At 38.3% G+C, this 24,846-nt stretch overlaps 1 protein-coding gene across 1 annotated transcript in view; it reads right to left on the reverse strand.

Annotated features, from left to right (window-relative positions):
- The window catches only part of LOC109035237 (glucose dehydrogenase [FAD, quinone]), a 77,908-nt gene that overhangs the window by 15,006 nt on the left and 38,056 nt on the right, over positions 1-24,846 (reverse strand). Inside the window, 2 exon segments of the mRNA XM_019048805.2 lie at positions 675-816; positions 2,128-2,345. Coding sequence (XP_018904350.2) covers positions 675-816; positions 2,128-2,340 — 355 coding nt within the window. The 5' untranslated portion in view covers positions 2,341-2,345.

Genomic DNA, 24,846 nt, shown 5'->3' on the forward strand with positions numbered 1-24,846 from the left:
AATACCATCGGTGGAAACGGTTGGTCGCTATAGAATGAAGAAGAAAATGATGGACTAACTGGTCTCTTGTAGGTTATCATTGGTTAGTCTATTACTTACTTTCTTCGTCCATTGCAACCACCCTCTTTCCACCCATTTATGAAAAGATCGCTCAATTTTCTCTTTGTCTTCTTTTCCCCTAGCTTCGTCTATGAATTTCAATAATCTGCCTGCAAATTGTGAAATCAGTATTGAATTGAATTTTAGACCTTCTCGATCGATTTTTAAGCCATTTGTCTCTAGAAACGAATCTAAATGTCCTGGATGATATTGACGAGGGAATCAAAGAAACCGATTATTGAACCTGTGTCGATAACCATCCCGCGACTTAAGTCAATCACTTTACACTCCGTCAGTGCTACCGTCATATACGTCAATCAACATACTGGTCACGTCCACATTACGCCAGCAAAGCCGTACGTCCGTACGTCATAAAAACGTACTTTAGTACGGAGTGATACCGACAAAAAATTGTCAATAAAGAGGATGGTTTTACTTCCAATACCTTTTTCCCCCGAGTTTTTTTCCCTTTTTTCTATACCCAAGGAGAATTTTTTCATTCAAGCTTGTTTGAATTAAATCTAAAGGGTTTCTAAATTATAGGATCTGTGAAAAAATATTCAAATTTTTTTTACCCAAACAGTATTTGTTGGATGGCACTGTCTTGTATTTCCAGTTGATGCCAGTAAACTGAAGCATATTAGCAGCTAATGGAATGTCCATTACGATATTCTCTTCCTGACCAGCTTCGATGAGCAGAACTTTCCATTCTGGTACCTGTGACAGAAAAAAGTGTTAATTTCTTGGAATTACCATAATTACTTTAATAGCACGATTTACCCGACGGCAACTCAAAGTTGACCAAGTTGACGCTCGTGGGGCTTAGAATCTTCCAAGCTTCCTTAAACTTATGAATACCTATTTTCCTCTTCCTCCATCATCCAGATGATTTTGTTCGTAATTTCACCGAAAGATTTTGAAACTTTAAAGGAAAAATATTTATAACTTTCTTCAAAATGGACATTTTATTGAAGGAAATTTGGCACCCCTCGAATGTTCATACGGCATTTTTCTTTAGCATGACAGCATGGAGTTTCCTCTTGGCTGGAGAGGAACCCTTCAGACCGACCCTCTCTCATTCTTCCTTTCATCTTCCATACTTCCATTCCCCTTCGTCTTACCCTGAAAGTTCTTCCATATGAGTTCCTTCCGTAGCAAAACAGAATTGAGGGGCTTGGAGGACAAAGTGCAAAAGTGCAGATTTTGAAAAAACTGAGATATTACTAATTTCAAGTAAAACTAGTCTTAATGCACATTCTGTGAAAAATTCGCTCTAAAATTCCAATTTTAAAGTATGAAAAAGCCAATTTGAACTTTCTTTCTGCCATAAGGATCCATGTAATTTTGAAACTTCAAACACGCAATTCTCGAAATAGCAAAAACTGCACTTATGCGCCTTTTCCTCAAAGCCCCTCAAATGATATGGAACAACATTCAAATGAGAGGCTTGGAGGCCAAAGCGCATGAGTGCAGATTTTGAAAAAATTGAGCTATTAATGGTTTCAAGTAAAACTAGTCTTAAGGCACATTCTGTGAAAAATTCGCTCTTAAATTCCAATGTTTAAGCTTGAAAAAGCCAATTTGAACTTTCTTTCCGCCATAAAGATCCGTGTAATTTCGAAACTTCAAACACGTATTTCTCCAAATAGCAAAAACTGCACTCGACCGCTGTGTGTTTGGCGCAATGCGTGAAGTATTCCTACAGCCTTGTAGGCGCTAATATGCGGTTCAAGCCGACCGAGCCGACCGTTCACCGTACTGTGTGTGGTGCAATGCGTGAAGTATTCCTACAGCCTTGTAGGTGCTAATATGCGGTTCAAGCCGACCGAGCCGACCGTTCACCGTACTGTGTGTGGTGCAATGCGTGAAGTATTCAAACGGTCCTGTAGGCACCATCGTGCATTCAACGCCAACCGAGCCAACCGGCTGTTTGGCGCAATGCGTAAAGTATTCTCACATTTCTCGAAATAGAAAAACTGCACTTATGCGCCTTGTCCTCTGAACCCCTCAATTCGCCCTCTTGCTTACCTCGCTGAGTCGGCTAGCAATGACACTCCCGGCGGAACCGGCACCGACGACGATGAAATCGTATTCTCTGAGGAGGATCTTCGTGTCTGGCGGCTCCGCGTTCATGTAAGTCTGTCCTTCACTCAGCATTTGCAGAACCGAGTCCGTCAGTGGGGGGTAGTTCTGCGCCGAGGCGCACGCTATCGCTAGCGCCAGCACGATCAGCAATCGCATCTTTCCTGAAATCAGAAAAATTCGTAATTAGCAATCTAGAGACTACCTATTTGGTTTTTTCTTCAAAATGGCACCGACTGAATGTCTTAAATTTTCATCCGAAAATACCGACTTACGACTTCTATGTGTGTTTTTAAGTTTGTTTTTATTTTTAATTTTCTTGCTTCATTTTTTCCCTTTTATTTTTCTTTATTTTTATGCTCTTTTTAATTTTTTTATTTTTTAATTTTTTTTTTCATTTTTTGGCTCAGACGTTCTGCCGTGCTAAAGAAGAACGCCGTATGGACATTTGAGAGTTGCCAAATTTCCTTCATTAAAATGTTTATTTTTAAGGGAATTTATGAATATTTTACTCTGAAATTTTTGGAAACTTTAGGCGAAATAGCGAAGAAAATTATCTGAAAAATGGGAAGAAAAATATTTACATTTTTTCCCGAAAATATGTGATCTACGAAAGGAAATTTGGCAACGCCTGAAGGTTCATACGGCGTTTTTCCTTAGCATGGCAGGGTTGCCGTCGAGCTCAACAGACTTTTGGAATAGGAGAAAACACGTTTTTCATCATAGGATTTTGTCGAAGAAGTCAACCAAACCTATTCGCGAAAATTCGCCCATTGCCTGTTTTTGGCGTGATGAGTGATCTACTGTCACGGGCAGAAACATTCCGCAGCAGGCGAAGAACCAGGGTGATGAGATAACTTAGAAGCAGAATTAATTATGAGGAATCGGCTGATGAACTCTCGTTGACCTACTGCAAGGCCGGTGAGAATCTGGTCATCTAGATTCGCGGTTAATGCTAATCAAAAAACAATTTATGCCACTCCGCGTCTTAAAAAACGTTCATCCGTCTGTATTTCGCCCTGTGCCGCCTCGAGTTTCCTCTCTTTGCCGAGTCGGAGTAAAAACATTAAACAAACAATAATGGTAATTATCTGATGTATTATGGATTGCTTCAATACAAGTGCTTCATTTGTATTAATCGACAAAGGAAACGTGTTAATTCGCAGTTCCACTTTTTGTGTCAATGTATTTTAGTAAACAGGTACCACGGATTGATTTTTGTAGAGGCATATCATCGCCCCTCTGACGTAAGGGTGTATTTGTGCTTTTATCTCGTGATGGAAAAAATGTACTTTACGTTCAAAATTTGAAAATTTGAATTTTAAAGTTTTCGCGGTTAAGGAAGCTTTAACCACTGGGTTGGAGCTTCCTAGTCATTTACTCGATATCAGCTGATAGCAAACAAAGGTTACCAGGGAAACCGTAAACGTCTAACAACTATCGTGGCCATTGGGGCGATTATTGAAATGATATCGACTGTATGTCGCCGCTTACGACAGGACATAGCCCTATCTTAACTGTGTAATATATCGCAATTCGATATTGTTTTGATTTTTAAAAGGAGCAATTCATTCATACAGTTCCGATTAGTTTTGGCGAACGGGCCCTTAACCTACGGCACTCGGCTCATGGGAATTTTTTAACTCTAAATTTTTTAACCTAACTCTTCCATTCCGGGAACATATTTATTGAAAACGGCGACTTTTTCAACAGTCCTATTTTTATCTACAACATCTAAATGGCCCTTCATAATCATTTAATTTTGGCCCCTGGCCAGAAAAAGGTTCGGAAATTGCAGTGATTTTGCCGAAAATGCTGAAGTAAGTAAATTTGGGCATTTTTTTTTCCTTCTTCAAACTCTGTGGAGAAGCACTTCTCCTCCAGTACATCTATTTTTTTACTTATCTCTCGCAAGGTACATTTACAGAAGGTGTGTTCCAGTATTAACAGTTCAGATTCGTGGTTTTTTTATTATAACGCTTATTTCGGAAAGCAATTATTACATTGTTCAATTCTACTGACTTTCAACACTCGATTATACTCCCGGCAAATTCTGCAGCAGCGTTTCAAATGTTGACTCTAATGCTTCCAACAGCCATCCGATGTCTAAGGGTTTATCCCTAGATTTAGGGATTTTCCGGAATTCCAGGGATTTAGGGATTTTTCAGGAAATCTAGGGATTTTTTTTTGATGAGGTAAAGTTACCAAAAATCAACTTTTTAACCTCAATTCTAGCTTCGACAATCGAAAACATTTTTTCATCTATATTTTGTAGGCCTTTTTGGCAACACTATTTTCCCCGCAAATAAGCCGGAAATTAAAACGATTGCGTCCTTCGATGTACTTGACATTCAACTGCATTCAACCTGTTAATAATAAGAAATCAACTAATATTCTTTCATTTTATTGGTCTGGATTAGCACTGCTTTCAGAGAGCGCCAAAATTCAAACGAGCCAATCAGATTTAAATATTGCAAATCGCTACATCGAATGACATCATGATTCTTCATAAAAAAATGGCGCTTTTTGCAAAATCTAGGGATTTTTTAAGTATATTTGAGCAAATCTGGGGATTTAGGGATTTTTAGCGAAATCTAGGCATTTTTTTTCTTCCCCGCTAGGGATTTAATATCGGAAGACTGGCTTCCAGTATCGTAGCGTTGATCGTCGCTGATGTCGAAATGGAACCTAATGCCGGACTTACTGTAACACCTCCATTCCTCAATTCCGGTGAGGAATACGTCTCTACCCTTAACTCAATATAAATACTAGCCGTTCTGGGCGCGCTTCGCGCGCCCGTCACGCCTAGCCGGGGGCTACGCCCCCTGGACCCCCGGTCACTCGCTCCGCGAGTGACATTCGGCTCGCTCCGCGAGCCGATTTTGTGGTAGTTGCAAATTTTTCATCACTATATTTTGAAGATTTCATAGAAAACATTATGAAATTCTCACTCCACAATTAACTTGTAGAATAATAATGGCAGGGCAAGAAATAGACTATATCTTAAAATGGACGGTTCCCACTTAGTAAAAACAGCCAACACCACGTGAAGGTGAGGAACCATCGTTAGCCACTTTTTTTCTTTACCTTTCTGAAAAAAATTTACTGAAATTTCAGTTGCGTCCCCTAAAAGGAAACACGGAGAAAAAAATTTGTGCATGGAACCCGAAGCTGAGATCATATGGATCTCTGAAGTTTTCGGATCACGCATCCGAATAGTTAAGGTCCATCTGCCGAAGTTCGGGTCAGACAATTGAAATAGTTCGGTATATACCGAAGATTTCAGGTCACACATCTGAAGTACTCGGTGCATACCGAAGTGCTTCAGATTTCTGACTCAGAGATTTAGGAAAAACACAGTAGAGAACCAAGGAAATCACAGTAGAACAGAGAAAAAAATACAGTCGAATAAATAAAGAAAACTATTATTGAAGAAATTATAATTATTAGAAAGTAATTAGCTGGCGTAATCAATGCGTAGCTGCATAGGAGCATGAGCGAGATTTATCATCAACTGACCGCTGGCCGCTAGGTACCTGGGTGGGCGAGCGACAATACGTAAGCGGTGGCATATGGTTCGATTGACAGAGGAGTGGGGAACGGTCAGACGTAGGGGAAAGGTTCAGGCTGAACCGTTCAGCACAGCGCAGAGTCAGTCATCGGGTGGGGAAGAGAGTCCGGGAGGGGACACTTCCCCTCGAGTGAAATAGAAAAAGGCAGAATCCTTCGAAGTTTATATTAATGATACAAATTGATAAGTGAGTGCTTTAGTCTCTTGAAAACAGAATTGCGAAACTTAAAATTGGAGAAAAATGATGAGTAAATGAAAAAATGGAACCAATTGATGGGATATGTCGCATGCCATTCTGACACAAAATATGGCGTCTATCGAATCACCTTAACTAAATAAAATAACCAAATTTTCAACTCTCAAACTATCAACTATCAACTATCAAATTTCAAACTATCAAAATTTCCAACAATGACAAAAATGATTGTAATATACCTATAATGTAATGAAATATACACGCTCTAATCATTTAATTTGTATTACCTTTATGTTATGTACCTACATGTTATACTATTTTTCTAATAAATTTTGCCAACATGCTTTTCAATTCAGTCTACAACATTTCATTCCGACGTGGCAATAATGATTTATAATGCCCCTAATCCATTAAAATGAATTACAATAGTAATGCCGCATTATAATGTCGTATTATACATCGCAACGATTCATGTCCTACTGATTATTGATTATTGTAAGATGAATTCTGTTTTCTCTGATTGTATGTTTCATACGTGCGAAGCAAGTACGGGTCACTAGAAACGTGGTTCGTACGGGTGGCTGATGAAATTGATCTTCGAATACCTTTTGATGAGCTAGGGAAATGGAACCATCTGCATCTCATGGACAATAAATAGTTGCCGTAATTAAGGTCATCCCGTGATTAAGGTGCCGTGATTTAAGTCGTAAATTCTTCATCTAATTCTTGATTCATCTCCAAAATGTCTGCTAAAGCTTTCATGCGCTTCTCCTTGTATGCATGAATGAGCAAATTGGGTATCGAACAAGCGGACACTTTTTGAAAATTTAGATGATTCTGGACGATATCGTACAGAAGTCCACGAGCTGCAGATAGAACCATTACCTCTAGCTCATCAAAAGTTATTCGAAGATCATTCAACTGCCTCTTTGACAAGTTGCAAAAACTTTTCGTTAACAATAGTGTCACACGGTACTAGGAATATTTACTATTTAACGAACCTTATATTTCCCTGACTTAGTCCTAAATTATAGAAGTATGCGTTACTTTTCCAGCAATCCAAAAAAACAATTATACAAAAAACCAATTCCTACACTTTCAGATATAAAAATGCACATTTTTTGCAGCCTCGCTAAACGACTTATCAACCAGAGATTTTTTAGGAAGCGGACCTCCAAAGAGCTTTCAAAATTAAAAGTATACAACAAGTGATAATGCCATGTATTCGCCATATCAAAGCCCAATACACATTTATACACCGGCTACGTAAATCTGCTAAGTTACAAAACATGAATCGACAGTTGTCGGATTGTACATCAATGACAAAATGTGTCTAGGCCCTCATTCTTGACTACAACTACTGCCCCCAGAGCCGCTCTCCGACGCCAATGCGTTGGAGCTTCCTGCTTGTCTCAATTTCAACGTGGGTCTTGTTTTATATATAAGTCCATGCATTCTAGGGCTCATGTGGAAATCGATGTACGCCCCTGCCCCTTACGCCAGAGGGGCGACGATACTATTATGTATTTATAAACTCTGCACGCTAGAGCTTCCGCCCGTGGGTTAATCCTCAAAAAGAAAATCTTGCAGGAACTGCAATTGATAGTTAGATTTACCAATTCCAAGCAGAGACTACTGTTAAGAACTTTTCAAAACTAGTAAATTTCCAAAAGACAGCTCTCAACAGATTTGTCTCACAACACGGTTTTTGGGTATTTTTAAAGTGAGTTTTGCAAAGTGTGAAATTTAGGTAAAAAAAGTTTTTAAAAATTATTTGAAGACATATTGTTGTCTTTCAGCACGTTGAATGTTCGGAAGAAATATTAAAGAACTAAATAATTTATTTTGTCAATGTTACCAGACATTTTTTCACAATCTTCCAAAAAGGGATCCCCACAATATGTTTAACAGTCTTTTTAAAAGTTTTTGAAAAGTGTTTTTTAACAGTCGACATTACTATGGCTAGGTACAATGGTACATCGTTCGATAGAGTAAAAGTACATTTAAGAAATCAATTTTATGTAATGAATAAACACATTTTCAATGAAATGTAACAATGAATTTCAAGTGAACCGTAGGAAATGTTTTCTATAACCGTAATCGCGAATCAGAAATTCAATTTCTTCTGTGTAATGGTAACCGCGGCGTGAATTTTCGGAGAATATTCTTGGAAAGGCTGAGAAAAATTGTAAAACATTTTGAAGGATAATCTGTATTCTCCTATACTATTATTAAATGTGATTTAACATTTTCAATATCGAAAATGGATATATTTTTCTCCGTTTAACCGTCGTCCAAATCCATAAATTTCCTGATTCATAATTGGATCCGCCCAAGTTGAGCAGCTTATGCGCAGGTGGGGTTTTTGCTTCGGAAACAAGTTGCTTCCTCGTTATGTAAGAGGAAAATTAAGCTCAAGAGGAGATTCATGCGCAGTCCTTTTGATAAATCGATTCGGAGATATCAAGGACAAGATTCAGTTTAAGGCACCAATTTTCCCTCTTCTATGACCTCAGTTTTTAGGCCATTTTGAAAAATGACACAAGGTTGACAGTTTAATACAGCATAATAACTAGGGGCGAAAGGGTATAGGGACATTTGCTAGCTCTCGCTTGTATTTAATAGTTCTCCTTTTTTAGAGCTGCTTTGATTATTTTTGATCGATTTTAGGGAATATTTCAAGAGTTTGAAGTTCTAGCCTCAAAGAGAGAACAGAATATGAAAAAAGAATAAGGAACATTCGCGGATCAAGCAATTTGGCAACACCGGAATTCCCCCATGTAAACCTATGAAAATGTATCGATTTTTGGAGAGGCCAGGTGCTCCGACAAGAATAGATTATTTAGCATAGGTTTAAATGGAGGAAATTCGGTGTTGCCAAATTGCTGGATCCGCCTCTGATAAGAAACCTTGGAGACTTAAACGCTAGGCTACAAAAATTGGAGTTGAGTGTTCCCGCGGACTCATCGATGGCCCTTTGGACCGCGTTAAGCAGAAACGAACCAAGTCACATCAGCCGTTGCAAAATTTTTTGTAGGTACAATATTTTTCTACAGGAGAACGACTGTGCAGGTTCTTTTGAAAATTTTAGGGAATTTGCCTCACGTCAACAAGGAAATCCCTTAAAATTTTCGAAAGAATCTACATTATTGTTCTCCCGTATACAAATAAATCTTCCGATGAAACTCGGCAATGTTAGATGTGACTTGATTCCTTTTTACTCAATGCTGTTAATTTTACCCCTTCTTAACAACTTCTGCCTCCCCTCCCCTTCCTCTGAAGAATGGAGAATTTGCACACAAAAATTGTGTTGCTTCACCTGATAGTACCTAATGAGATGAGCTCGAAGTATTTTTTATAATTTCTGGCATAGGAAATTGGACCAAAATAGAGTTTAGAGTGAGAAAATTTGCAACCTCATGACGTCAACTGGCGGCATTTCCCATTTAAACACATGTATTTTACCAGATTAGGCTATTTTGTCATATTTTATCCAATAATCGTTCAATTTAGAAACCAAGGATATCCTCGCACTCAGTTTTCCTTGCAGTATTATTTTAGAGTAAAATTCACATAATTTAAGACACCTGCAAATTCTCCACGCCCCTGCCAACATTACGTCCATTTTTAAGACGTAAATTTCTTTTAGATCGTAGTTTTGGAATCTGTGGTTTAAATCTCGAACATTTTAATTTTGTTCGAATCCTTACCCGCAGTGTCATCACTCATAACTAGCTTTTACAACGTATTCGTAATCATAATTTTCCGTATAATCAATGGGAGTCCGCGTCGTTTCTCGAGACCTGCTTAACAAGTTTGGTTATGTCATCCGCTCGGGAAATTCTACCTGCCTCATCATTGGGGTGTCGTCTTTCGCAGTGGCGTGGAGCGCTTAGCGATATCTCGATTAATCTGCCGTATAAACCTATGGAAAAGGATCGATAAACAGGGTGCTCGCAACGAACACCTGCATAATCGATTCTTTACCATAGCTTCAAATGGAGAGATATCGATGGTCGATCATTCACGCCTCACGACTGGTCTCCCGTCATTTGGTCTCATCTGATGAAGTCCCGGGTATGAAATGAAAATTAATGTAAATGGAAAATTAAGATTAAATCACTGACAAATTACTCGACGCACGTGCTTTTTTTTATTTTGAGAGTGTATGCCTTTCAGGTCATACTTAATTTTTGTGTTTTATCCACCAGAGATTCCTCATAGGATGAGTGAATTACGCAGGATTTTAATTTCTTACGGGAAAACTCCTCGGGATTCCAAAGAAGTAACAGTATTCATTTTATCTCCGCACCACACTGGAAAAAAACACATTGGATCTAGAGTCCAGACTCTTAAAAACTTCGACAAGAAAAAATACTCTTGATTCAACCGGATTTTTGCTTAAATCAAGAACCAAGCCACTTAATTTGAGCGGATTTCCTTTTGATCTAAGCTTAAATCTGATTGAATAATGAGTATTTTTTCTTGTCAATGTTTTCAAGAGTCTTGACTCTAGATCCAATGTGTTTTTTTTTCCAGTGCAATTTAGAGCGTATGGTGTCATCCGATGATTTTGTATCCTAATTTTGGACGATAAATGCAAATTTTTTTCTTCAAAACTAAGTTTTTGACACCCTTTCCCATCCCTTAATATTATCGCACTATAGGACTGGTTTCATTTTTTGAGCAGGTTTTGTGTTTAAGTATTTGCCATACATTCCTTCAAGTGTCGGTATTAATATCCCAATTTTGAGTTTTTTGGTGCTAAGGTATACCTTTTTCCATAGACCAGTTGTCCCGTGAAAAACTACAAATGAGCCGCGTTTAGCAGAATAGAACCAACCCATATCAGCAATTGCTACACAGAAAAAAATAGATGGTGCTGACGACAGAACCTTCTGTTCACAGGGCTCCTGCACTTCTTTTGTAACAGTCACAGAAGCTTCCGTTATGAGGACAGAGTACTCTGTTCCCACGACCGAAGTTCTGTTCTCACAACAGAAAAATTCTGTAAGTGTAACAAAGAAACTGCGGGAGCCCTGTGAACAGAAGGTTCTGTCGTCAGCACCATCTATTTTTTTCTGTGTATATCTGGGCAATTTAATGTTTTACAAGAGAACCATTGTGCGGGTTCCTTCGAAAATGTCTAGGAACTTACTTCATAATTTGCAGAAAATTCACTGTTCGTACAGAAATCCGCCTAACCGTTTTTCTGTAAAAAATTAAATTTGGAAATAGTTGATGCGGCATGGCTCCTTTCTGTTTAACGCGGTCCAAATGTATAGTGAGACAAATTTGAACATTAAAAAGCACCCTTTACAAGTGTCCCTCCTATCAACAGCCAAGAGAGAAAGGTCCGAATTTATAGTTTCCAGCATTTGACGTTTTTTATTGTTGCAGTTTGCTGCATTTATCGGACTTCACATAAATAAATATAGAAGCATGGCGACCAGCGTAACAATTAATTCAACTTAACAAAGTTTCTAGGCAATTTAAATCTTTTTCCTCGTCGATTACTCTTGCGCGTACTAAAAGTTATCGGTGATTCTGGACGTTTATTTTTTCCTCACGTGTTTTTAGAACTCACGCCACTCTAGTCCACACCACACCGACTCCAGCGGTGCAACAAAGAATTTCATTAATTGTTGCCAAGAATTTATGCATCCGGTTGACAGGACGACTTCACGGTTACTGGATCAGCCAGGAGTAACTAAACTAACTTTAAACTCACGCAAATTTCATCAAGACGGTTTCTTTCACATGAAGACTCTATTTGCGTGTGTTCTTGATGTGAAGTTGCAAATAACCTTATCACGCCGCATGGGCACTGCATTTGAAAATTATTACTAGGTGCATAACTAGCAAGAAGTATGAAATATTCTACAATTTGTAGACCTTACTTTACTTTTCATTTTTTATTTTATTTATTTTAATTTTTTTAACTCAAAAATAGCCCCGAAATCGCAGGAAGTATGCCAAGAGGTACTATCGGGACCTATCATTTCTGAATAAACTAAAACTTCCGTTTTGCTGTGTTGGATCAAAACGGTATCAGCTAGTTTGTAACATCGCAAACCGAGATAAATGAGTTTCCAGTTTCATCATCGTTTTCCGACCCGGATGACCAAAGCCATGTCTTTCCGTATTATGTAATACGGGGAGCCCAGTACCATTCCTAACCGTACCTGCTCTTGAAAGCTGTCTATTTTAAGCTCTCCCGTTTTGGAACAGGACCAACGAACGCTTATCAATTGAAGGTCGATGCTCCTCTTGGACAAGTTAATATCCTGTGCAAGTATGTGCATTTAATTATCTGAAAAAATGCACTAGCTGCGACCTTCCGATGGTCGAAATGTGGACCCACGTCACGTAGTCACTCAAAGTCGTCTGGGATGGTGCAATGCCCACACCTTGTCGTCAGATTCACTGAAAATATTTTAGATTTTGTTTATGTTTTGCCCTGGGCAGAGGTGGAGTCCCTTTATAGAGAGAGTTTAGACAACGCGGCTGATAGATGTCACAAACGGGAATAAAGATTACACAAATCGGACGTTTTTTGAAATCTTCGATCGACCCATTCCCGAATTCCTATCTCCGTTCCCTCTCTCGTTCCATTTGTTCCTTGCCGCACCCCCTCCCCCCTATTCCCCGGTCCATTCCAGTTTATAATATTTGCAATCGATGAAAATGTAACCTTATTCCCGTTTGTGACACTTTGAAGGCCTGAATTACGAGAACCAATCAGAAATGGCGATTCGCATTGTCTCTACTCTCAGTATAAAGGGATTTAGGCAGAAGTGGATCCTGTGATTTGACAGCACTGGCTTTCCTCCATTTAAACCTCTGTTAAATAGTGGATTTTTGTCGCAGAACCTGATCCCTTCAAGAATCGATACATTTCCACAGGTTCAAATAGAGGAAAAACAATGTTGCCATTTTGGTGAATCCGTTAATAGGCCTCGGGTATTTTTCACTTTTTTCAAAGTATATTATTCCGATTCTATCAGGATTTGAGGTCAATTAGGATTTAATCCCGATTCTATCAGGATTTGAGGTCAATTGGGATTTAATTCCGATCTCATCAGGATTTGAGGCAAAATCGGTCGTAAAATCAGGATTTGAGAAAAGCCGGCTGTCCGATCTGATTTTGCCACGCTTTCGCATACGCTTATGCGGAAATTTTAATTTTTCTCCGCAGAAAATCAGGGTTTGACAAGGATTTGGAAAAATTATGAAATCAGGATTTAGCAGTCAAAAATCAGGAAAAATCAGGATTTCCCAAAGTGAAAAAACTAGACACCCTGCTAAAAATTCTTTGAAACTTTATGAAACGCTCTCAGTAAAAAGAAACTTCCCGAATTTTCGTTCCGTGAACTATCATTTTTAATCCCAGGATAGGTTGTCATCAATTTATATGTACAACGTTTGTAGAATGAACACATCGATCGTCTCGCGATCAGTGGCGTGGCGTGCTTTGCAATATATCGGTTGATCTGTCATTTAAATCTATGGAAAAAGATCGATAGACAGGGTGTTGGCAACAAACACCTTAATAATCGATTCTTTCCCATAGATTAAAATGGGAAATATCGATAATCGATCGTTTACGCCACGCCACTGCTCGCGATCAGACTGCGTCGGGCACCCTTGAAAGCGCGCTTCGCCTCCCGGACTGATTGAATCGATCCGATTTAATCTGTTCGGAACGACTTTCAATCCCATCTCTGATTTATTGATGCAACGATTGCAGTTATATTGACGTAGTTAATGTGTCTCCCTGAGCTTTTATCATACGTAGCAGTGCAATCGCGTGGATGCGCATACCCGATAATCTACTGCTAAAATGCGTGTCTTAAAATCGTGTTTCGATGATCCCAAGCAGTAAAATATAATCAGATCGACAGTAATTCTGCCGAAGATTCCGGAGATTATATTCCCTAATCTGGCCCAGCAACGGGCCATGTAACGTCAATAATTACTCTGGTCAACAAAATAAAACTGTTTGACAAAACATATTTTCCTGATCCCTTGTAAAGTCCACTGGTAATAAAAACTCTTGGTTCAAGAGTGCAGTTTTTTGTCGCCGGATTTAAGAGTCGGGACTCTTGTTTCAAGCGGATTTTGAATTGAATCAATGCAAAATCTGCTTGAAACAAGAGTTCAAGACTCTTAAATCCGGTGACAAGAAACTGCACTCTTGAACCAAGAGGTTTTTTTTACCAGTGTCCGCGTTTTTGCTCTAAAAATACGCGATAGATCTTTACGTAATTTACTCATCTGGTACTTTCAGAATATTAAATGAGAAACACAAGGTCTAGAGACCTTTTCTGCCGGGTTTAGGAAGAACCCCGTATGAACCTGCCGGTGTTGCCAGATTTCCTTTGATAAAATACAAATTTACAGAGAAATTTGTGAATATTTTCCCTCAAATTTGTCAGATAATTTCATTCGCAGCCAGATCTAGATCATCCGCAAATTTCAAGAGGAAATATCGTGGGTGCCGGACAAAGTCTAAACTCAACAACGGTGGAAGGCGTCTAAACGAAAAAGGTGGCAGCCAGCCATAGACACACGTAACTCCCTAAATCTGAATACATCAATATCCTCAAAAGTGATAATTTTATCGGAGGAAATTTGGCAACTCTGGAATGTTCATACGGCGTTTTTCCTTAGCACGGCAGTATTGCCGTAATATTCGTGGCGGGTTACGTCATCGTCCCTCTCTCGGTCACATCTCATTTTTTCCCCTTCACGGTCAGATTATGCGCAAAGGTCAATGCACTATAAAACTCAATTTCACTATCAGTGGAATGCAGCCATTAATAGAAAGCTTACTCATATCATAACCTATGTTTATAAAGTGTGAAGTGTCACACGCACTATCCTTGGGTTGCGTCGCCAGCAGACCATTTCACAATGATTCAATATCATAGCGCACCGTGTCATGTCTTATTCAGCGACTTCAGAGGAAGCGTTGTTGCTACCAAGAGAATAATACTGCCGTGCTGAGGAAAAACGCCTTATGAACATTAGAGAGTTGAAACATTTTCTTCGATAAAATGTTTATTTCTGCGGAGGGTTATGAATATTTTTCCTTGAAATTTTCATATAATCTTCAGGTAAAATTGCGAACATAATTACCTGAAAATCAAGTAGAAGGAAAATATTCACAAGTTTATCGGGAAATTCGTGTTTTATCAAATGGACTTTGGCAACGCCTGAAGGCTCATACGGCGTTCTTCCTTAGCACGGCGGGATATGCATTTTCTTCATTTCTTCGCGCCTCTGACATAAAGGCGTATCTCTATTTCCACATGAACCCCAAAAAGCATGGAATTTTATGCACAAGAAGGTTCAAGTAAAAATGGAGATGTGCCCTTATGTCAGAGGGGCGACTATTTTGATCCTGGAGCCGTGGCGGGTGAAAGTCCAAAAACGCAAACCTCAAAAGCTCAAACAAATATTCGCGCTTCCCAAGTGGTGAAAGTAGGGAATCATTTGCGCAAATGGGTGTTCTTCACACTGGAGAAAGAAAAACTTTATCTACATTCAGTGGCGTTGCCTGCTTTGCGATACATCGATTGATCTCCCATTTAAACCTATGGAAAAGGTTTATTTAAACCTAACGCCTTACCTTCGATTTTATGCGAGGATTTTAGCCGGCTTCCTTTTAATACTTCATCATTAATTAATTTTTTATGAATCAAATCCTCTGGTGCTCCAGTTCGATGACTCCGAAGCCGTTAATAACTTAGGACATTTTTTTTTTTTTTTTTTTTTTTTTTTTTTTTTTTTTTTTTTTTTTTTTTTTTTTTTTTTTTTTATAAACTTAGGGTCCTGCCTCACGGCAGTCAATGAAATAAGTAGTAGTTAACTTCATCGACACAAGAAGCAACGCGGGACGGAATTAAGTTCAGGTGTTGGACAAAACAAGCAAAGCGCCCTCAGTTAGACGACGAACACCGAACAAATTTCATTATAACGCCTGGATGCAACTATTCGAGCTCCATGGATGTCCGTGTTGCATACTCCTGGTATTGAAGGCGTTTTGAATCCCCAGACACTCGCCGCTTCCCTGCCTGCGGCGGGCAGTGACAGGCAGCGATACAAGAATTTGAAATGAGAGAACGCCTTGAATTCTTCGTTCTTACTACAAACACACCCCTTAGGCATGAGTAGTTGTGTCCTAATATTTATTGATTAGTATAGTCATTTTACTTACAGTAACGTAAGACAGCTCGTAGAGTTTTCAGGAGCTCTCCAACACTTAATTCAACCAATGACTTTTATTTTCCTCGAGAATATGGTCATTGGTGTTTTTGGCAGCTGATTTTTTTTAGAACCATAAAACTGCCCACTTTTTTCCGTCTCGAAAACACTGATAAAATTTTTCCTTCTTGATTCCGGAAATCATAAAAATATCATGGCATTACCTCTAAATAACACCGATCGTGAGGGAACTTTTCTTCGCATTTTGGTTATGGAAATCATGCGCTCCCAGAGAATTTTGTCGTTGAAAAGTTCGCGATACGCCGAAGAAGAACGAAAAATCAGACTTTCTCATTACCACTTGGCAACCAAGCGTGAGGGCGGTGTGCCATGGACACAACGCGAGACATAAACGGAGGGCACAATACCCCTCCTCCTCAGTGGCGTGGCGTGAATTGCGATACATCGATTGTTGTGCCATTTAAACCTACAGTAAAGGATCGATCAATAGAGTGTTCGCAGCGAACACCGTAATAATCGATTCTTTACCATAGTTTTAAATGGCACAACAATCGATGTATCGCAATTCACGCCACGCCACGCCACTGCCTCTCCTCCTTACGGGGATCAACCGTGCTCCCTGGAATATCAATCATCCATCGTAGGTATCGATGAGTCCTGAATCCACCGATCCATAATAGTGCCAATGCTCGCGTCCTAATGAGTAAGCCCCGCTCGTTTGGTAAATTGTGTCAAAAATCCGGCCTTGAGACCGGACATGGGACGTGCCGCCCCCCCCCCCCCCCAAATCAGATTCGTGGTGACCGTTGATTCACGGTCGAGTTGCATCATGGTGGTCGCTTCCGAAGAATTCGTACCGCAGCCAGTGGCGTGGCGTGAATTGCGATATATCGATTGTTATGTCATTTAAACCTATGGTAAAGAATCGAGTATTAATGTGTTCGCTGCGAACACCCTGTTTATCGATCCTTTTCCATAGGTTTAAATGGCATAACGATCGATATATCGCAATTCACGCCACGCCGCTGGTCTCGCTGCGTACATGTGATTCGATCAGCTTTCAGACTATAGACGCCAATTCTCCTAATTTCAATTATTATCAAAGACTCTGAGCAAAATTTAACCGATTTTTGCGTGAAATCAGAGGAAAAATCAGTAAAATCAGTCAGAAATGATTAACAGTCTCCTTGCAAAAAAACAAACTGGGAGTGAACATCTTGCAACCTAAGACTAAATTACGTTTTTTTAGCTGGAAACCGGACAATTGAAGTAAAAAAATATAAAAAGTAATGTACATATTTTAAGGTCTAAAAAGCTTTGAAAATAATTTAGAGAGACGTTGTAAGCATTTTTTGGCTCTAGCTTTGAGTCAAATCGAACAGTGAATTAATTTCAGTGTTTTTCATGATGAAACAATTTTTTCAGTGTTTATAATTTTTCCTTGTTGAGAAATCATACTCACACATCATTTTCTCCAGGAGCATTCAAAGTTATGTAATTATAAATTTGAGTCAAATAAAGTAAAAAATTTTCAACGTTGCAAATCATAATTTTATTTGTAGGCTAGATCAAACTCAAAACGAAACTGCACATTGAACAAAAAAACAAAAAAAAAAAACAAAAAAAAAAAAAAAAAAAAAAAAACGAAAAAAAATGAAAAATTATATTTGAAACATTTTAATACATAGAGGAAAAATACGAATGCACCATTTTCTTCAGAAAACAATGCAAGGCAGCGTTAAAAAGTAAATTTAAAGAGTAAACACATTTTCACCTTCTCTAAACAGCTCACCGTACACGTTTAACATCATGGGAGTCGATGAAAATATCTCCAGTGCTTTTGTTGTAATTTATGCGGCTATCCACCGATTTCTCGCAATCCCAACGAAAGTCTTGCTGACTAAAGCACATGTAGAAAGGCAAAATTTTAGACGACTGACACACGGTACCATCAGGGGCTTCCTCAAAGTCACTTTTTTGACCAAAGAAGATCAATTTTCGGAACTTATCATGTTCTGGTATGTCGGGTGGGATGCGTTGATTCTTCTCTAGTTTTTGCAAATACTCGATGTGCGCGGCATGCGCACACGCAGCTGCATTTATAACATTCTCTTCTCTGGTACAAAGGTGTTCTTTGACGAAATTTCGATTTGGACATTCGGCTTGAGCAAAGGACGAGATCGCGAGAATCACGAGAGAAAGTAGAAAAATGCGTCTATCCATTTTGCAAAACCTCGTGACGTCTGGCTTTAAACTAACGCAGTGCTGCCATTTTATTTTATCAAAAGATTCCGGATCAATTCCGATTTCCGAAAAAAATATTCCGATTTGTAAATGTTCCGGGAAAAATGCCCGGGAAAATTCCGAAATACGCCCGGATTTTGTTCCGAAGATCGTCAAATTAGATAAAAAAAAGAAAAGTCCCTAAATTTGAACAAACTAAATGTAAAACTGGCGAAAACCCGCAAATTTCGAGGAAATTCCGGAAACAGCTGAAAATTCCGGGGATTCGGAGGATTCCGGGGAAAGTTCCGATTATTCGAAAAGTTCCGAATTTCGGATTAACTCCGGGAAACGGCAGCACTGAACTAATGGACACACAGCATAAAATTCAAGTCAGCGACTTCTTTTCTATACGTTTTACGAAAACATCAAGAATAAAGGCATTGAGGGAAACCCCAAGACGTGCACCGAAAAGTTATCTTGTTATTCGGCTGCACGGCCAAATCTTATCGAAGCATCCGGAGTAAAAACGTTGCGGTGTTACCCAGTAAGCGTCAATGTCATGTTAAATTTTTACTTAAAAAACGTTTAAATAAAATTGTTTAATTCACCAGATCTTATCATAGCATCCGGATTGAAAACTGTGTTACCCAGTAAGCGTCAATGGCATTATCTGTTAAATTTTTACTCAAAAAACTTTTAAATAAAATTGTTTAATTCACCTACGAACAAAGAAACCCTTATCGTTCCTTTTTTGCGTCGTATTTAGCTAAAATTAAAAAGTAAGCGGTGACAAATGGCTTCAAAATGTTGCCTACAAATAATGCTGAAAATAAGTTATATTGACTTCTTGAAAGAATCTTGCAAAGCTTTCATATAAAATCTTTTAAATGTATGAAAAAAAGAGTATAACGAACAATCCTCGGAAGTGGAGGATGATTCACATCTATAAATAAGGAAAACTCAAGTAAGAAGAAAAGAGTTTTCTATTTTATAAATTTGAACATAAAAAAAGGATTTACATGTCAACCGTTAAAAATTAGTGTTTTTTTTTCTTTGAAATTCACGATTTTTTCATTTTTTTTTTTTTTTTTTTTTTTTTTTTTTTTTTTTTTTTTTGTTAAACAGTCAATGATCACGAAAATTAGTGATGATTTTTCAAGACCCTATGATTCGCCTGTTCGCATAGATCTTTAATCGGTTAGTTAGCTAACTTATTTAAATACATTCAGCATCTTAGGCCATTAACGGCTTTACAAAGAATTTGGAAGATGGGTGTATTGTATGTACTAAAATTAAGATTTTTAAATTAATGGAGGCAAATTGTTTTGGAAGTTTGGTAGTGACATTTTGTTCATCGCATGTTAGTGGGTTTGTATTCCTTTTGACTGTAGGTGAGCAAATCTGTGATTGGAGATCCCTGAGGGCAGAGCAGTCCATAATCACGTGCTTGACGGTTAGTTGGTGCGTCCATTATAACCTCAATTCATTCACAGATAAAGATACTTGGTGGTGCATATAAGAGAGTTGAGATATGATGTGTAAATAGGAAAATAGGCGAAAGAAGGCATGCATTTTGACTATGACTCAATGATTTACTCTGAGTGAATAGCCGGCGTGAAAAATTGAGCTCTTAAAACCAAACTTGGGGAATGTCTCTAGACTAAAAAGAGGATTACATCTTGGCGCATCCAAAATTTTTGGGGACACCTCCCTGAGAGGAGAGTTACCTTTTTTTTTTTTTTCTTCAAATTACAACCCTGATTAAAACGGATCCATCCGTGAATTCGCACTCGAAATTGCTGGTCGCGTACACCTGACATGACTTGGCGTCCTGACTTTTCACAATAATCATCACAAACCAAGACCACTCGTCTCCTCCGGAGAAAAAGCATAAGTCAAGATAGCTCGTCTCGCATTTGGACATATTTTTGCTAAAAGGAACTATGTTCCATGTTAACCCCATGCACATAGTACCTTTTGGCATAAATACGTCCAGGGTAACTACCGCGTGCACAAATTATGTTAATTTATTTGAAAGACGGTTCAGTTAAGCATTGCAGAATATCAAATCAACTGAAGGTGTTCAGTCTGAAGGTCATCTAGAATGCTAAGATCCGGATGATCAGCTTCAGTGAATATTTGTCCTGGTTTCGAGAATTTTACAACGAAAGATTTTGATTTTTCAGAGGTATTCATTCCCGTGGTATTTTTTTGAAATTGAATGTTGTTGATACCGTGCCTCAATCCGCAGTACCCTCCTGAATAAATTGGAAATAGTTTATATGATAATTGATACCCATAAAGACATCGTCAGAAAATAAAAATCATAATTGGTATGGAAAATTGTTTTTCAAAACACGGATGCTGGACCAGAAGGTGGCGATATCACATGTACTTTTGTTGCATAAAATCCATTTCTAGACCGCTTTTAGATCCAATTTTTAAAACGATATCTCAACGCACAGCTTTTAACTTTGATCTCGTATAGAGCAAAGAAGAGGGCGTATGTATCTAAGTATGCAATAAAAATTTAAAGAAAATTATCAAGCTCATTATACGTGTTAAAAGGTTACAATTTGCGTGTGCAGGGTGCTAGATGTTTAAAATAACAAGAAATATCAAAAAACATGCTATCAGTGTAACATTTCAATATTCCTGTACTTTTAAATTACATTATTTAGTTACAGTACACATTATTTTCATGTATTGTTGTTTCCTCTACAGTGAAGAATCAATTAAAGGAAAAGTCGCGGATAAACGTCAGATTTTGCAGGTTTTAATCGCAAAATTCCTCTCAAATCGTTGACGGGCCGCATTTTTCCACAATGGTGGAAAAATACACCGAATACACTCGATGGTTCACACAATCTTGATCCTCAAAAATTGTGTTTGAAAAACGAAATCGAGAATTTGCAGGTGTCTGAAATTTTATCAATTTCGTCTTCAAAATGACAGTGCTAGGAAAATTGAGCACGAGCATATCCTTGTTTCTAAATTGAACAATGATTGGAGGAAATATGACAAAATAACCTGATCTTCTAAAATACATGTGTTTAAATGAAAAATGCCGCCAGATGACAAGGCGGCACATTTTCTCACTGTAAAATCTATTTTACTTTACTTTCCCATTTCAGAAAAAAGTTATAAAAAATACTGCAAACGCAACTCATTAAGCACTCCCAGATGAAGCAAGAATGATGTGTGCAAATTTTCCATTGAGCAGTATAGATCCTAAAAAATTTTTTTGCAGAAATACATCGTATATTCAGAACGTTTTCCTTGTATCATTTTAATTCATTGCGGAAGACTCCAGTGGATCCTCCGTCACCGAAAGCTGCGAGTTTGAAGTGTCGGAACCGAAGTCTTTGAGTTGGATTTCAAAAACGAGGAAGCGATCGTTTATTGACGCGGTTTTTTTTTTTGGACGGATTAGCGTCAGATGAGCCGAAGTAGCCAGTTTCTCACGTACAGTCGTATGTATGGTAATCCTCAGCGCGGTACACTGCCGTGCTAAGGAAGAACGCCGTATGAACCCTCAGGCGTTGCCAAATTTCCTCTGGTTAATCGCGAATTTCCCGGTAAACTTGTGGATATTTTCCCCCTAATTTTTCAGATTATTTTTTTCGCAACTTCACTTACAGTTCCTGAAAATTTCAACGAAAAATATTCATTAATTTCCTTAAAAACGAACGTTTCGTCGAAGGAAATTTGGCAACTCTCGAATGTTCATACGGCGTTCTTCCTTATCACGGCAGCACGTGTGATTTTATCATTATTCATGAAACATTCAACCCGGAAAGGCGTCTGCACTTTATTTATTTATTTATTTATTTATTGAGGTTAGAGGCTGTATTAGCGTCTTCGTTGTTGTTTTTGTCAACTACCGAAGGAAGAAAGATACTTAATGTGTTTCCCGTTTTGCTTTACGATGAGGTGGCTATTGGGGTGGATCGCAAATTGTCCAGTAGGAATGTGGCATTTATCAGAAAGGAACAAACTTCTCTTGGACTGATTTCAGAAACGACGTATCTGGCTTTATTTTCCTCCGTCGTTAGGTGTCATAATGTTCTCATATATTTCAATTGAAAAATGGTTGGTTTTCATTTGAAAAAATGAAACATCCATCATGGAGAAATTGAATATCGCAATCGATATTTTTCATCTCTCCGCACCAATTCGTAGTAAAACGTAGCCTATATCGTCACCTACCGGCCGAAGTATCACAAGCGCTATGGGACGTTTAAAAATTTCCACCGCCATTTTATTTTTTTACAGAGAAATTGTTGGTTGAATCTATTTGAAAATTTCACTAAATATTATCGGCAGCACAAAGAAAATTCCGTAAAAGTTTCGGACTGCTTCGTCGAACACTTTCTCTGTAAACAAATAAAATGGCGGTGGAAATTTTTAAACTTCGCATGGTATTTTGGCCGGAAGGTGACGATGTCTGTATTTCGATTTTGAGTATCCGGAAAGCGACCTTACATGTTATGCATGAATGTATCTCATTATTCTTAAAAACAGTAGTTTTTTATAGGTCTCTTACTCCCCTCCAATAATTTATGCAATAATGTTGGGAGCCCTTACGAGATTTGCTCAAAGAAGTTTATTTCAGGCATTCATTTTGTATTCAGTAATATTATACTCAATGATTTCAGTCTCTGAAAAGATATCTCTCACTTAGGTGTTAATAACTAAGAATAATGGAATGCGCGCCCGACAAGCTGAATTTTCTCAAAGAAGGTCTATTTTGCCAAATCGCTCATAAGAAAATGTTAATTCCAATATCCGTTTGCAAATATGCATTAGTTGTGCCAATAGTCCATACAAATTCGTCGGTTATAATCACACGATTTATGTCAAAACGGCAACTATGGGGCGTCCGGCGAGAAAATTATTATATTCAGATAGCCCGCGGGCGTTCTTAGGTGTATTTTTTTGCGAGGAGAAAACTGAACCGTTCTCTATTAGGATCTAGACGGTATGATATTATTCAATCACGCACCTTTGCATGCCAAGCTAACAGCAGTGGAAAAAACAGCCGTTTCTTATGTTAATCTCGGTCTAAATTGTTTCATTTTTGCTCCTCCACTCCACGCCTCGGTTTCCTCAAACGGAACGTGTTGAAAATTCAAGAGCCTCTTACCTTTTTGTCTCTTGAATTAAAGACTCTATTTATCATCTGTGATTTCATCAAAACTCGTCATGAATATCCAAAGAGGGTGAAATCCAAGAATATCCAACTCGTGTTCAAAGTTTAATGCTCTTGTGTTGTTTATGTTTTGCGAGAGAATTTCTGTGATTCCTGATTTCGTCATTCAATGCACGGTTGTCGGCTGTATGGAAAATCTGGGAATTTTCAACAACCGGGAAAATTCAGGGAAAGTCAGGAAATTCTTGGAAAAAGTCAGGGAATTTCTGACACATCAACTAATCGCTAATCCTTCAACTGTTCACCCCTTCTGGTCATTTTTAAGGCTTGCCATCCTTCAACCAGCTACTTAGTGCCTTTTTCCATATTGTGATCTCTAAACAAGGAAATGTTGTCCAAAGTTTAGCAAATGTCAGCGTACTTTACAAAAAGTGGAAATTTTGTTTGAAGGCCACGGAAAGTTAGGAAATCAGAAAATTTTGAAGTCGGAGAAAAGCAAAAATGAGTCATGGAAAAGTCAGAGAATTAAAAGTTGAAGAAATTATGGTAACCCTGTAAGAAAAACGTCTCGCCTGACGCACAGTAATACAAAAAGCCACCATTGGAAACCACAAATTTAATAGGGATTTAAAGGAAATCAGTCTAGTTAAATTAGACGTTTCCTAATTTTCATTTATGCTTAATTTTTTTAAAAATAAATCTAAGTAATGATGATGAGGAGAGTAAATCATAGGTGACCTAAGGTAGGAGAGTTTAGGAGAGGCAAGTGGTAAAGCTCTCTGTTTGCAAAAGTAAAACACGAGAGACAATAAATTAAGCAACGTGAAATGTCTTAAGCAGAGTTTGGTTAAATCCATGAAATCACGGAACATAGATTCGAACCCAATATGGAAATTTTGAAAAAAAAGATGAAAAAAAACCGCATTTACTGAAGGAATGTAGTAAATTACACATAGTTTGTTAAAACCTACTTAGTTGGTAGAAAAGGTAAGCCGGCCTATGGAGTCAGAGATCCAATCGATTCGTTTGTTGTGATAATAATCCTATTGGATTTATTTTAAGGGCGAGGCGTTAACGATGAACTATCGATTTTTCCCCCATTTGAAGCTATGGTAAAGAATCGATTATTAAGGTGTCCGGTGCAAACACTCTGTACATCGATCCTTTTCCATAGGTTTGAAGGGCAAAGCAATCAATTCATCGCAAAGCACACAACGCCACTGGTTTTCTCTTTGAAAGAATTCATTTTGCAGATTTATATTGTTCCTCGCGATTGAATGCGTTCATTTA

The sequence above is a fragment of the Bemisia tabaci genome, chromosome 8 (assembly GCF_918797505.1).
Source record: "Bemisia tabaci chromosome 8, PGI_BMITA_v3".
NCBI classification, from domain to species: Eukaryota; Metazoa; Arthropoda; class Insecta; order Hemiptera; family Aleyrodidae; genus Bemisia; species Bemisia tabaci.